The following is a 13574-nucleotide window of genomic DNA, read 5'->3' as shown; positions in this document are numbered from 1 at the left end:
TATAGAGTAATGATATGCAGAAGAAGGCAAGCAAAATTGGAGCCAGATGTTGTGTAATAGCCGAAATTTTTCTGGCCAAGCTTTTTGAATCACCATGTCCATAAACAAACAAACAAAAACCTATAATGAATTCAAGCTTCTATTTGAGCAGGAGCAGGCAAAGGTTTTTCTAAAGAACATTTATCAGGTTTCATGGAATTGAAAAGCTCTAGAACTTCTGCATTGCGACGGATATAACTGGGGCACATAGACAGCAAGTCCTGAGCTTCACTATGCCTTGCAGACTTCAACATAGCTTCGAGTACACGCAGAGCCATTGAATTAGACGGAAACTTCTTCGACGTCACAGCCTTCAGAAAAGCGAAAGCCTCCTTGCTTGTTCCACTATTTGATAAGTAATCCAAGAACGGATCCACAAAAGGAGGGAATCCCTGATTTTTCATCATAGGTAGAAGACTCAAAGCTTCTTCAAACCCACCATCTCTTGCTACCTTCTTCATCAATAGATTCCTCACCATAATTTTGTATGTACTGTGCCAAGGTTTCAACTGATTTTGTTTCACTAGCTCGGTGAAAAGCTTGTATGCATCTCTTGCCTTAAAACTGTTGCAATAAGCAAGTACCAACTTCTCAAATGCATAACCTGCGTAAGAGACTCCCTCTTTGCCAATCATCTTCTTGAAACACTCTGAAGCTTCTTCGAGATCTTTAGCATCACAATGCCATTCAACTAAAGACGCCATTGCTTTGTCATCTAGATGATTTCCAGAGGTTTCCATAAAGTTCACAAGTTCGTTAGCTTCATCTTTCTTTCCCTTACGACTAAGTCCTGATGCAATCACACTCTGAAGATCACCGATAGGAAGATATCCGCCTTCGTTCATCGCTTTCAAAACCTCATTACTTTGTCTGAACCTATCAACGCTTCTCAAAGACTTGAGGACATGCTGCAGCATAGAATCAGGCACAATGTTGCCATTTCCTGTATAAGCTTTCACAGTTCTTAGGAACAAATCCATGTCTAATTTCTTTGCAGTGACAATTTTCTTGAGCAGTAAACTGCAGCAGTGCGGGGTGGGTGTATTGCTACCCGCCATTGCAAACTCGAACAACTCGACAGCTTCTCTAATCATCTTAGTCTGACAGAACCTTGCCGAAACCCTAACATAAGTTTCCATTTCCATCTCGTAACCAGCACCCCTGATTTCTTCTATAATGTGTTGAAACCTATCAAGAAACTTCTCTTTCCCTAAAACCCTGGCCATAGCATTATACGTCTTCTCATCATGCTTAAAATTACCAGACTCATCAACCCACCTAAAGAACAACAAAGATTTCCTCGGATCCACGTCAAGTTTTTCCAAAATCATCTTCACCAGATCACTTCGAAACTCAAGTTTCAAATCCCTTAGCTGTTTCTCCACATCTGCACTCCACACTTCCTTCATCACAATCTTACATACTCTATTGCAAACCTTGTCCACCGAATTATCCATAGAACCTGAAGCAAAAAGCTCTTTAAGCCTCTCTAAATCACCTTCCATACCATCTTTCTGAAATTTCTCACCCACTCTGTCCCTAACACTAGCGGATACACCATGCCCTATCTTCTTCATAGCATCAGCCAGTTTCCAGAATTCATCAACAAGTCCATTAACACCAAGGATACGCAGCATCGCGTTATAACTTTTGGAGGAAAGTTTTCGAGGATAAGCATCCGAGACCCACTGAAAAAACCTTCCCGCAACATCAGGCCTCGATTCAAGTTCCCTCAGAACTCTCAAGGCTAAATCATGGCTAATCACAATATCATTCGAATCCAGTTCTTTCCTAATCTCATACTTACCATTCAATCTGCTAAAAACATCAATCACAAAAGCTTCAGCAGGAGGTTTTGCTTTAATCGCAGGCTCAGATGAAAAGCTTCGGCTAACAGAGCTCGCCAGTGGCGATTGAAAGTTAAAAAGACACTGTCTTTGTTGCAAGGCTCCAACTACAGAACGTTCATGGAGGAGAGAAGAGAAAGATCGGGTGGAACTGGAGATTACCTGGAACTGGGTCTGATGAGAAAGAAATGGACGATTAGAAGAACGGCAGCTCCGAAAAAGTAGAAACCGCCATTGGTACCTCATTCTTTCTTTCAATCAAAGGTACAAAAAGACTAGTGTTTGGCTCTGATTTGAACAACAAAAGTTTGGATTTTGAGGATGGAGCAGCAATGGCGAAAGAGATGAAATGTTAGGGCTTTAAACTAAAACCTCTGGTAGAGAGAAAAGGTTCGACTAGACTTATTTTTAAACTGTGGTCCTCCAACTTTCTAAAGTTTTTATTTTTGGCCTCAACATTCTCGATTTGAATCGATGATCTACGATCCTTGCTGTTCACTGATTCTTAGCATGTCTTGTATACTCTTGAATCTTGATAACATTCAAGTATGTAATGATCCAAATCCAATCACTTATTTTCTTAATTAAAATTTCCGATTATCTTATTGTAATATTCCTTTTTAAAGGTTCCAAAGTTCATTTGAGGAACAAACCTTCACCTAATAACGTTCCAAATTATCTGCATTGTGGGTAAAATTTCCAAAGTTATTTTGTGCAAGCAATTGTTCATAAAGCTTAACTAATGATTTTTTTTGCTCTCATCTTACTTGATTTCTGAAGTTGTTACTTTCTATTTTCTTTTGCTTTCATAATTTTGACAGATTTAACTTTTATTAACTATATTGATAAGATTACATAAACATCCAAAAGGAAAGAACATCAGAAAGAAGCAGGAATGAGAATTAAAACCCCCCAGTTTATTAAACACAAGTAGTCAGAGGGGAATTAATAAGGAAAAAAAAAAAGTTGGAAAGGGATTAGTTGTTTTTGTTCATGCCGGTCTTGTCCTTGACGACATCAGCAGCTCCTTGTGCCTTCTCCTTCATTTGTTGTCCAGTCTACAATTCACATGTGCAGAGAGTTATATATAAGACCGTACGTATATATAATTTGATTTGAAACTCTAGTGTTATGCTTCTACCTGTTGCAAGGAGTCTTGAGCAGAAGCAGCAGCATCCTTGGCTTTGTCCATCATACCACCTGCCTTCTCCTATATTTCAAAGTAACATAATACATTATACATTAATAGATCAACCTTGTCTAAACAGAAAGAGATTATATATAATCTGTTAGCATTTTCAACAAAAAAATTTGAATTTAGAAGTGTGGAGATCTATTAAAGTGTATCGACAAAATTGATACCGAATGTGTAACAACTAACAAAAGATCAAAAGATCAAAAGAAAAAAATATTTTAGCGTAAGGGTAAATCCTATAAGGAAAGAGAGAGAGACCTTAGTCTGACCGGTGGCTTGACCGGCTTGGTAGCTCATGTTTTGCTTGTTGTCCATATTCTTCAAGTTATGGTTTTAGCTATAAACCTTGGATTGCTTTATTGACTGTGTTGTTGTGTTTGTATGTTTGATGATGAATGAATGAATATAGTGGAGTTGTGGGTTGCTATTTATAAAGCCAGAGAGGTGCTTGGGAGTCCTCCACGTGTCAAGGACACGTGCATCGGTTCGAGAACCTTGCCTCCGTCGGTGGCTAGTTTCAGCATCCACGTGTTGGTTAACCGTTTGACCAGGACATAATGGCTTCTACACGTACGTGCTACTCTCGACTTCTGATCCAAAACAACACGGTTTATTTTAGTTAGGCTTGTATATTGTATATTAGTAGATTTTTTAGAGGAATGGGCTACTCTGTTGCGCGATAATAGGATGTTGAGCGAAAACGATAATGTTTTCTTTTTCTTATACATTTATTAAAGATTTATAATTAATTATGTTTTCTAACGCAAGTTTTGTTTCTTCATATTTCACATAATATGCATAGAACTACATAAGTAATATTTGTCTATTCACTGACATTATTAGTTTCTAAAAGGACGAAACAAGAAGTTATTTTTGCTAGGAGTCATCATCTCTTCTGTTTTTTTTTTGTTTTTTTGTTTTTGTCAACTGGTGTTGTTAGTGTACTGTAACCTTACAGACAAACGACGATTATAGTTTAGTTTTAGTTTTTACGATATAAATAAATAATCACCTCCGAAACAAAATAAGTCATGCAAGTTGTTATGTTCTTTTCATCACAAGTCTGAGATGAAAAACACAAAAAAAAAAAAAAAAAAAGTCTGAGATGAATTTCCCTACGTAACCACAAGTGTACTTCGGAACAAAAATAAAATATATCTAAAACTACGTGACCAATAAGCACTCTATAATAACTTACATTAATGGCAAATACGTTTTTAAAACAAATATATAATAAAAAAAAGTAGATAATAATATCAATCATAGCAGTAACATTTTAAAAAAATAACAGAACACAGGTAATATAAACCCAAATTTATAAAGCAGAAAAGTACCAACACACATGGCTTTGTCAAGGAGATAGACTCAACTTAACAAGCCATTTATTCAACAGATATTGTTTTTTTTGAAAAAAAAAAAGAGTGCAAGAAAAAAAAAAAACAGAAAGCTCGAAAATAGTTTATTAGATAGAATTCTGCTAGATTCCCTCGTCCTTCTCGTCCTCGCTGCTGCAGCTATTGTTGCTGCTCCATTCACACTTCAAGGTAGATCTAGGCGATCCACAGTACTTGCCAAGCTTCTCGAACGTCTGATACATCACTGTTCCACTCTCTTCTCCTAGAGACTCAAATGTCCTCTCTCTGCACCCATAGTCTTCCAAGTCTACACTGATCTCTGGCTTGTACGCGTTACATCCAACGCTCGAGTGCACAGCTACAGAGAATTGCTTGGGCTCGAAGCAAGACAGAACCCTTGTCACCAGCTGGCTCAGGTCCATGGTGCTGAAGTCGTAACCCACTGCTTCGAAGCTAGCGTAGCTAAACCCATCCTCAGGGGTAACATGGATCGTGGAGATTGCATCTCCTTCAATTGAGTTCATAGAGTAGCCACATGGCTCGAATTCAAAGTCGCAGATCTGGGACTTGGGAAGGATCTTCCTTATTCCGGAGTTGTCGGTCATAGATCCGGTCTTGTCAGTCTCATCCTTGTAGAAGACAGAAGCTTTCTCTCTGTCTAGACCCGTCATGCACATCTCAAGCGTGAAGACATTGTTGTTGCAGTTGCTAGAGTCCTGGGCGGAGGCAGCATAGACGTGCCATTTCTTAGTCTCATCATCATTGCCCATCAAGTAGGCTACGCTGTTCAAGCCCAGCTGAGAAAAATGCCCATCAAGAACAGAGACTTCTTCAGAGAAGCTGCGGTGAGGGAAAGGCTGGCCTCCAGGGCAGAGGAAGGAGCCACGAGTGTACTTGACAGACTTGACACTCAGAGAGAGCTCACCAGCCAGCTTAAGAAGTGGTGGGATAGAGAGGAGGAGCTTAGTGGTACCGCAAGTCTTGATGATGACTTTGTAGGGGTAGACAAAGAAGCTGGACTCAGAGAGTACGTAAGAGTCCAATTGATCGTTGGAGAGAGATGAAACGATCGTGCATGCAGCAGGAGTAAGAATTTCATCAAGTTGGGACTTGGTAAGAGCACGGAGCCCAAGTCCCTTGGAGTCTTGAAAGATGCTTGGCTCAAAGAAAGTCACCTCGAGCCGTTTCTCGTAACCTTCAAAACCGATTGCAGATAAGGCCATCTCGCCTTGTTGTGTGAGCGACGGGATTAGTTGTTGTAGGAGGAGAGAACGATTGGATCCGGGAACCAGCAGAAACGGAGCTTTGACAGAAGAAAATTATAAACTGGAAAGTAGAGAAAGCTATAACTATATTAAGAATTTCGGTGCACGCTACTACTCAGGATGGCCTCTTGGAGCACTGCAAGAGATAAAAACAAAGCATTGTCAAGAGAATGAAAAATGGGAATCTAGAACGAATGAACAAAATCTGAATAAAGCAACGTAGAGGAGACTCACGTTGGAGTAGACAGAAGATTTGAATTTCTTGATTCCACCGTTTGGACGAACGTCTTCAATGCTGTAACCGAGGGGAGCTTCGTAAAATAAGGAACTACTACTGCTAGACTTTTTATTACCACCTTTCGACTCCATCATAATCTCATTCACGCTTTGCTGTATTAAACAAACAAACAGGAAAAACAAAGTTAGATGATGAAAAAAGGAACCATGACTTAAACAAAAAAAAAAAAGGAAACAATGACTACAACCAAAGAACATGACAAATTCATAGCCAAAAGAACAGTTCAATGTTATTTAGAAGAACACGATTATGAAGCATATCGGTAAACAGACATCAAACTCTTTCATTAGATCTAGTATGACTATTAAAAGAAGATTACAACTAACCCTTAAAACCTAAACCTATGACGATTTGAGATCTATATTCGTACGTAACAACCAAGGATCAAAATTGTTCGTTTCAGATAATAAACATCAATGAAAAACATGCATACGAATACCGATGTCGATCAGAATTACGAATCTAGCTAATGAGATATTGGATCTGTGAAAATAAGATGACGAACAAAATCAAAGAGAGAAGTCAATCGTGAGAGGTGGAAACTTACATAAAAATAAAAGATAGATCCAGGTCGCCAATAACGAAATTCCTTATTTCCAGAAACCCCTTTTTCCAGATATCAAACGAAACCCTCAAACCTGAAAATCGAACCCAGAATTCAACGGGGTTAGACGGAAGAGATCTACGAATGAGAGAAGAAATAAAACAAAAGGCAGATCTACAAATTGAAAAGAAACTAACCAGATAGAGAGATGATTCAGGAAGCGAAGAACAATTTCGTAAGAAAAAGAGAGAAAACCCTAAAATTTGAGAGATGATTTGATGATTTGGTAATGATGAGGCAATGAGAGATGTGTTCGTGAGGAGAGAAGAAAGCTGGAATGAGAGTCCCTTTATATAAGTAAGTACTAGGGTTATTATTGTATGCTCTTTTCGCAAATTACGTTTGTACCCTTTTGCGTTTTATTTAGCGTGAAGCTATCTGAACCATTGATTTTTTTCCAATTTGCCGTTCCGTGGTGTTTTACCAGATATACCCTTACTGAACCTCTTTTTTTACGTTGGCATCGGTAGGTGCGTGAGGCATCACGATTCCTGACCGCAGATAAATAGCAACAAAATTAATAAAACAAATTCATTGGTTTTCCTTTTGCCGCATGTAGTCTTTATTTTAATTTTGGACATTATCTTCGGCGGAACAAAAATATATTAAAGACAAGATACGGAAAAACACGCTATAACATAGGTTTAACCAATAAAAGAGCGACACGTGTTGAGATACGTGTGCCGTTGAAGCGGATAACTCGAGGCGCGCTGTCACGTAGCAGCGTGGGCCTAGAAGAATCAAATTCTCTATTTCTCAAAGGCTCTCTTCTTAACTGCTCCCACCCCCACTAAATGACAAATTTGGGCCTCTCCGTGACTCATTCATGACTCATGTCCCTCCACCCCCCCCCCCCCATTTGTCAAAGTAAAACCAATCACTACCATTTTTGACCACTTTTTTGTAATTAATTATTCCAAATCCTTGTTGTTCAACCATAACATTTCTTATTTAAAAAGTCTGCTAGTTGGGTACCATGAACCTTAAAAATACAGTACTAATTTATTTTAAAAGTAAAACAACCATGATTTACTTTTCACTTTGATGAGATTTTTTCTTCTTCTAGGAATACAAGTCTCTATCTATACATCAGCTGGAGCATACCTTCTTTACCCGGAAATTGCTATAAAGAATCAGAGTCTCTCATAAGAAATTCCCCCCCCAACTTGGCATATATGATGAAAAAAGAATATATTCCAGCCAAAAATATAAAAGATAGGGATGAGAAAAGAATCCGAATCCAATCGTCTGGTTCAGTTCATTACAACCACCAGTCCTTCTATGGTTGAACCGGTTTGGCGTTAGTCTTCTCATAGTCCAGTTTCAGTTCTTCCAAGCGCTTTGATACCTGGGATGAACAAAGTATTAATGCCACTAATGTTTATCAGCTCAAGAAACCTCAGAGTTTTCACTAACAGATTTAACAGCATCAATGCCCCTCAACAATTGTTCACTACAAGTAAGTATGATTAAATTATCCATCAAGTTAATCATGTCTATATCGCTAATTTGATTCTTTCATATCTCTCCAGTGTTATTATAAGAACTTAACCACAACATTAAGGAGACAGCTTCACTTTTTGGAAAAGAAAGAGAACCTTTATAGAATAAGCCAATGGAAGCAAGGTATCCGGATTCATTGCATCATCCGGGAAATTTTTCAGAGCATGTATTAATTTTTCAAATGGTAATTTTACCTGCAGAGTTAATAAGATACGAGTTTTAAAAAGCTTGGTTTCTCCAAGTTTAACTTACAGCTCATTAAAACACCTCACTCACCAACTCATCTTGGCAATACTTCAACAATGCTAAGCCGACTTTGAACACGATTTTAACACCCTTAAGCAAGAATGACCAACGATTATAACAAAATGAGGCTTTGATTACAACAAATATCAAAACAGATTTTTAAAGATGCGAATTAGTTACCTCGGAGAGAAAGACATCCCATATCCGTAGAGCCAAAGGAAAAGGAAATGAATAAGAGAAGACGGTGATGAACCATTGACTTGCATACATACTCGGATTGATCATTTCTTGAGTAAAATGTTCTCCGAGCTTTGGAATTAGCTCTTTTACCAAGCTTTCTAACTGAAACAGGTATTGCTGTACAAGAGGAAGCCCTGCCTACATTACACACAGACAGTGACTCTTGGATTATTGATTCCTATATTTTCTCATATGGCATAGTTATACATAGAAAGCGTACATCAATTAACATAACTATCATAATATCAGTATCTCTTTATCTATGAATCGATAAAATTTGTAATTTTACGATATCTCTAAGAATAAGGATGAAACAACTACTGTGATCAGCCATTTATCCTAACCCAAAAAATTCTTACCAGAATCAATATAAACCTAGTCAATGACGAATTTTCAAAAAGTAGCCATGAACTCTAAATATTGCAGTAAATAAGTATTTTTTTTTTCTTCAACATAGTTATTTGCTTGCAATCTTCCAATAAATAAAAATTTCATTGCGTCTCTACTGCAATGATATCTTCTTGCTTAAGGGTAAATTCAGCGAAGTAGAGATGATTAAAAAACTCACATGATACAGTCCTTCCATTGGAGCATGAACAGCTCCTTTTAGTAATGCAACTAATAACCAGAAGGCATCTTCTTCGCTCATATAAAGAAGCAACAAACCGGCTATAAACCCCATCCCCTGCAGATATTAGAAACATGTAATCTTACTACCTTACCAGAAGAAATGTAAGAAACAAGGGAAATATCTCAAGGACAGACCTGAACATATCCAACATCTCTGTCATAAACCGAGTACGCCTTAAGGATATTGTATAAAGATCTTTGGCCAGGTCCATGCCTCTTCTGAAAGAAAACATGTGATGGGAAAGTACGGGATATGTCTCGAATGATATCAAGTTCTGATGCCGATGTTTCATAAATCACCAATTGCTGCGTAGGAAAACCGATAGATTATCAGAATATGACTTGCAAAGCAAACAATAAAACGATATAGACACACACAAAAATCACCTCATAAACACCAGGATTCATAAGCAAAAGGTCCCTACTTCCTGAGATCAACTGCCAAACAAGACCACGTAAGCAATCTGGGATCCCTTTTCGTATACGCCTTTTGACAACATTAGGTTTCCTCCTAACATAATGCTTCCAGTCACTACCACCAACCCCAATCATCTTCCTCCATTTTCTCACCTTTCTCTCCTCTCTACACCAAACAACAAAAACACACTCTCGTTCCTACCTGTCTCTAACTATGACAAAATTGAAGTCAATTTTCCCACTCAGAACAAACCTGTCATGGTCAGTGGATGATGTAGTTCTAGTCTTGCTAAAACGCTCTGGAGAATTGCCATGTTCTTGCTTCAGGAACCCGAATCTATCCACGGGAACATGAGAAGTGGCTGGTCCTGATTCACTGTCGTTTTCCGTTCTTTTTCTACTCATTCTACTAACCTGAAGAGACTCCTCGCATTGATTTTAGAAAGCTTTCAGTCTCCTTTCACAAGATCGTGATCAAGCTGCCAAATGTAACAATCATCAAAACCTGAGCAAACATTCCAATATCCCAAAAAGACAAATTAATACCATCAATTACTTTAGAGAAACATTTAAAATTCCGTGAAATAAAAATTAAGACTCACCAACGAACGAACGTGTAGTTAGATCAAAAGACCTCGTACCCAAACCCTCGATGAATTAAGATGAACCAAGGAGTTGAAACAATCAACTCTGGGCTTTCCGAGATTAGAATCAAATTCGACGAATTTTGGAGATGGGATTGACTTGAGATAACCAAAAGATATACAGCGGTGGAGATCACACCTGGGAACTCACATACGCGTGCGACTCAATTGTAACAAACCTTTGAATTTTTCATCCGCTTGAAGAAAGTGATCCTCGAGAAAATGAGAGCCAAGGAGGAAGGAAAAAATCAGAGTGAAACCAGCATCAGCATGAAACGATGCCGTTGAGGATATTAATCCTTTTTATTTTTATTTAATTAAATAAATGGTGATGCCAACTTGCTAAGTTTGGTGACATGACAACTAAGATTCTATCTGTTAATAGATTTAAATTTTTGATTTACATATAAGGTTTGAGGAATAGAACAATTAATTGGCTGTATGTAATCATCCCCTATATCTTTTACTATCAGCCCAAAATGGAACATAACCCAATAGCTAAAAGGCCCATCACTCGATTTATAATGCCCACTGGGTACTGGCCAGTGCATATTTATCCAGAAAAAAACAAAACCGTAAGATCGATCAAAACGACCTTAAAAAAAAAAAAATCATTTGTCCGGTTTTTTTTTGTCAACGAAAAAGGAAAGACAGAGTCAAAATTAGAGCTTTGGCAAACTCTTATCCTTACAATTGAGAACCGAATCATCCATCAGCGCTTGAAGACGAAAGCTTTTCCAGTTCCCTCCATCTTTTTACGAGCATGACCCTTTCGTCTACGCTTCTTTTGTAAATTCATAGGATTTTTTTTTTTCTTGGCGAAATATGAACAACGCATGATTGGTATTCTAGGAAAGATCGTCCATGGCTACTTTCAATGTTCTTTGTAGCAATAGGTTTCTGTTCAAAGGGGCTAATTCTCCGGAGAATTCTAGCAGAAAGGTGTTTTCCAGGAGTAGTGAGTTTAATGTTTGTGTCGCTAGAGCGAGGAACCAAACGTTTAGTTGCAGGAGGCTCGGTGGGTTTCTTGAAATTGGTGATTCCAGATTAGGGGTTAGATTTCATGGCGATACTCGAAATAAGTTTTCTTGTAATAGTGAGATTAAGCGACTTTTGAGTGGTGATTACGGAGATAATAAGGAGTCTCGTATTGGTGAAGATGGTAGAAGCAAAAGGAAGAGAAGAAGATTTTCCCTTAGGCTTCGACCTAGATTACGATTGGTGACCATGAGACTTGGGAGATTCGATTTCAGAGCATCAATTGAGGAATTTCGATTCTTTTTAAAAAAGAATTTCAAAAGAGTGGTTTTATCAACTGGTGTAGCTGTAATCTTTGGACTGTGTTATTTGTTCTTGAGGTTGACCGCTGTTCCGTCTCCATCCATTGTTCCTTACTCAGATTTCGTTACCAATCTTCGAGGCGGTTCCGTTTCAAAGGTTTTGCTCGAAGAAGGTTCTCGTCGAATCTATTACAATACTAATGAGGTTGTTGAAGATGATCAAACTTTAGAAGAACCGGCACTACAAACTGATGGCAGCACAGCGGAAACTGTGACCGAAGCTGTTACGAAAGATGTTACTCCGCGGAAGGTTCGAGCTTTGCCTCCTGTGTGGAAGTATATGACAAGAAAAGTCGATCATGATGAGAAGTTTCTTCTTGGTTTAATGAGGGAGAAAGGCATTACTTATAGCTCAGCTCCTCAATCTGCATTGATGTCAATGAGAACCACTTTGATAACAATCATCTCTCTGTGGATTCCTTTAACACCTCTTATGTGGCTTCTTTACCGGCAACTCTCAGCATCTAACAGCCCTGCGAAAAAACGACGGTCTAAAAATCCCACGGTTGGATTTGATGATGTTGAGGGTGTTGATTCTGCTAAAGACGAGCTTGTGGAGGTAGAAAGTGTTTGTAATTACGACGTTTTTAGATCTAATTTTGAATACAATCTTGATGTCTTTTGGTGTCTTTTATTTGTAGATAGTGTCATGTCTTCAAGGAAGTATAAACTACAAAAAACTAGGAGCACGATTACCTAGAGGTGTGCTTTTGGTCGGTCCACCAGGGACCGGTAAGACCTTGTTAGCCCGGGCTGTCGCTGGAGAGGCTGGAGTTCCATTTTTCTCGGTTTCCGCTAGTGAATTCGTTGAATTGTTTGTTGGAAGAGGTGCAGCGCGGATCAGAGATCTTTTCAATGCTGCCAGGAAAAACTCACCTTCCATAATATTTATTGATGAGCTTGATGCGGTCGGAGGAAAACGGGGTAGGAGTTTCAACGATGAACGTGACCAGACACTAAACCAGGTAAAGAATCAACCTTTATAAAACTTTTTATCTGGTAGTTGCCATTGCTGATTTGCGTCTTTTGTAGTTGCTTACTGAGATGGATGGATTCGAGTCAGAGACGAAAATCATTGTAATTGCAGCAACTAACCGACCAGAAGCATTAGACCCGGCTCTTTGTCGGCCTGGAAGGTTCTCTAGAAAAGTTGTGGTTGCAGAACCAGACCAAGAAGGCCGTAGGAAAATCTTGGCCGTACATCTGAGAGACATCCCTCTAGAAGAAGATGCGTTCCTCATATGTGATTTGGTTGCTTCTCTAACTCCTGGATTTGTAGGTGCTGATCTGGCCAATATTGTCAATGAAGCTGCATTGCTCGCTGCTCGTAGAGGTCAGTCTTTAAGTGATCTTATTAGTCCTTTATGATATAAGTAAATATCCGAATCTGGTTGCTTCTCAGGTTTGAATATCTGATCGTTTGGGTGGGATGATAAAAAAGGAAGACTTTCTTTAGTTTAACCCGCAGTTGCGCTTTCTTGACTGTTTCAGGCGGGGAAACGGTGGCACGGGAAGATATAATGGAAGCGATAGAGAGAGCAAAGTTTGGGATAAATGATAAGGAAGTGAGGTCAAAGACATTAGGAAATGAGCTGAGCAAGCTGTTCCCATGGATGCCATCTTTGGCTAGAAGGAACGGACCAGATCAAGACGGTTTACAAGGACCGTTAGGTTATCAAAGTCTCAGCTAGACCAAACTAATAAGACAACTCGGTTTATCCGTTGATACGACTGTATCTGCAAATTTTGGAAATGTACGTTTCTTCTGCTGTATTGTATCAGATCTCTGTTTACAATGTAAGTCAATTGCTTTAATTCCCTTTTTCCGGCAATTATAGTTTACAAATAAACCCAATTTGACAATATACAAATATTTGATCATGGTCGTTATATATTTTAGTAAATACATATTTCAGTATTTAGAACCTTGTTTGATGGTAATCCAATAATC

General features: G+C 38.6%; 5 protein-coding genes and 1 long non-coding RNA gene across 7 annotated transcripts; 1 reads left to right on the top strand and 5 right to left on the bottom strand.

Moving 5' to 3' along the window:
* Positions 1-36: 36 nt before the first annotated feature.
* LOC17893547 (pentatricopeptide repeat-containing protein At3g02490, mitochondrial) lies at positions 37-2114 on the bottom strand. The gene is made up of 2 exons (XM_023786672.1): positions 2049-2114; positions 37-1857 (listed from the first exon to the last, which is right to left on the bottom strand). The coding sequence occupies exon 2, from the start codon at positions 1674-1676 to the stop codon at positions 132-134; it is 1545 nt and encodes a 514-aa protein (XP_023642440.1). The 5' UTR covers positions 1677-1857; positions 2049-2114; the 3' UTR covers positions 37-131.
* A 584-nt stretch (positions 2115-2698) lies between these two features.
* Positions 2699-3483, bottom strand: LOC17893991 (stress-induced protein KIN2). The gene is made up of 3 exons (XM_006298859.2): positions 3340-3483; positions 3028-3096; positions 2699-2944 (listed from the first exon to the last, which is right to left on the bottom strand). Exons 1-3 carry the CDS (start codon positions 3394-3396, stop codon positions 2864-2866), a joined length of 207 nt encoding a protein of 68 aa, XP_006298921.1. The 5' UTR covers positions 3397-3483; the 3' UTR covers positions 2699-2863.
* Positions 3484-4335: 852 nt separating this feature from the next.
* LOC17892197 (S-adenosylmethionine decarboxylase proenzyme 1) lies at positions 4336-5817 on the bottom strand. Its single transcript, XM_023785298.1, has one exon. It carries the CDS (start codon positions 5657-5659, stop codon positions 4559-4561), a length of 1101 nt encoding a protein of 366 aa, XP_023641066.1. The 5' UTR covers positions 5660-5817; the 3' UTR covers positions 4336-4558.
* A 259-nt stretch (positions 5818-6076) lies between these two features.
* On the bottom strand, positions 6077-6876 carry LOC111831375. Its single transcript, XR_002834574.1, has 3 exons — positions 6741-6876; positions 6547-6637; positions 6077-6091 (listed from the first exon to the last, which is right to left on the bottom strand). It is a non-coding gene; the product is annotated as an uncharacterized LOC111831375 (long non-coding RNA).
* A 699-nt stretch (positions 6877-7575) lies between these two features.
* On the bottom strand, positions 7576-10540 carry LOC17890710 (ecotropic viral integration site 5 protein homolog). Of its 2 annotated transcripts, none has more exons than XM_023786703.1 (9): positions 10242-10540; positions 9893-10144; positions 9610-9805; positions 9358-9528; positions 9161-9277; positions 8533-8730; positions 8383-8442; positions 8202-8300; positions 7576-7951 (listed from the first exon to the last, which is right to left on the bottom strand). In XM_023786703.1, the coding sequence occupies exons 2-9, from the start codon at positions 10042-10044 to the stop codon at positions 7883-7885; spliced, it is 1062 nt and encodes a 353-aa protein (XP_023642471.1). In that variant the 5' UTR covers positions 10045-10144; positions 10242-10540; the 3' UTR covers positions 7576-7882. The 2 variants fall into 2 exon arrangements, with proteins under 2 accessions (XP_023642471.1, XP_023642472.1); XM_023786704.1 differs by having other exon boundaries at positions 9893-10118.
* Positions 10541-10906: 366 nt separating this feature from the next.
* On the top strand, positions 10907-13504 carry LOC17893539 (probable inactive ATP-dependent zinc metalloprotease FTSHI 3, chloroplastic). The gene is made up of 4 exons (XM_006299773.2): positions 10907-12182; positions 12265-12588; positions 12656-12956; positions 13115-13504. The coding sequence occupies exons 1-4, from the start codon at positions 11148-11150 to the stop codon at positions 13312-13314; spliced, it is 1860 nt and encodes a 619-aa protein (XP_006299835.1). The 5' UTR covers positions 10907-11147; the 3' UTR covers positions 13315-13504.
* Positions 13505-13574: the final 70 nt, after the last annotated feature.

Source organism: Capsella rubella, unplaced genomic scaffold, assembly GCF_000375325.1.
Source record: "Capsella rubella cultivar Monte Gargano unplaced genomic scaffold, Caprub1_0 scaffold_3, whole genome shotgun sequence".
NCBI lineage: Eukaryota > Viridiplantae > Streptophyta > Magnoliopsida > Brassicales > Brassicaceae > Capsella > Capsella rubella.
The sequence above is the reverse complement of the archived record's forward strand: the minus strand, read 5'-3'. Positions and strand labels throughout refer to the sequence as shown.

What these genes read in the sequence shown, in the direction of transcription:
- LOC17890710 (XM_023786703.1), bottom strand. Translation starts at nt 10,044, where the DNA reads ATGAGTAGAAAAAGAACGGAAAACGACAGTGAATCAGGACCAGCCACT. An exon ending in TCATCCACTGACCATGACAG is followed by an intron (nt 9,806 to 9,892) that starts GTTTGTTCTGAG and finishes TGTTTGGTGTAG; the next exon opens with AGAGGAGAGAAAGGTGAGAA. An exon ending in CATTGGCTTATTCTATAAAG is followed by an intron (nt 7,952 to 8,201) that starts GTTCTCTTTCTT and finishes TGTTCATCCCAG; the next exon opens with GTATCAAAGCGCTTGGAAGA.
- LOC17893547 (XM_023786672.1), bottom strand. Translation starts at nt 1,676, where the DNA reads ATGCTGCGTATCCTTGGTGTTAATGGACTTGTTGATGAATTCTGGAAA.
- LOC17893539 (XM_006299773.2), top strand. Translation starts at nt 11,148, where the DNA reads ATGGCTACTTTCAATGTTCTTTGTAGCAATAGGTTTCTGTTCAAAGGG. An exon ending in CTAAAGACGAGCTTGTGGAG is followed by an intron (nt 12,183 to 12,264) that starts GTAGAAAGTGTT and finishes TTTTATTTGTAG; the next exon opens with ATAGTGTCATGTCTTCAAGG. An exon ending in ATTGCTCGCTGCTCGTAGAG is followed by an intron (nt 12,957 to 13,114) that starts GTCAGTCTTTAA and finishes TGACTGTTTCAG; the next exon opens with GCGGGGAAACGGTGGCACGG.
- LOC17892197 (XM_023785298.1), bottom strand. Translation starts at nt 5,659, where the DNA reads ATGGCCTTATCTGCAATCGGTTTTGAAGGTTACGAGAAACGGCTCGAG.
- LOC17893991 (XM_006298859.2), bottom strand. Translation starts at nt 3,396, where the DNA reads ATGGACAACAAGCAAAACATGAGCTACCAAGCCGGTCAAGCCACCGGT. An exon ending in AAGCCACCGGTCAGACTAAG is followed by an intron (nt 3,097 to 3,339) that starts GTCTCTCTCTCT and finishes TTTGAAATATAG; the next exon opens with GAGAAGGCAGGTGGTATGAT. An exon ending in CTCAAGACTCCTTGCAACAG is followed by an intron (nt 2,945 to 3,027) that starts GTAGAAGCATAA and finishes TGTGAATTGTAG; the next exon opens with ACTGGACAACAAATGAAGGA.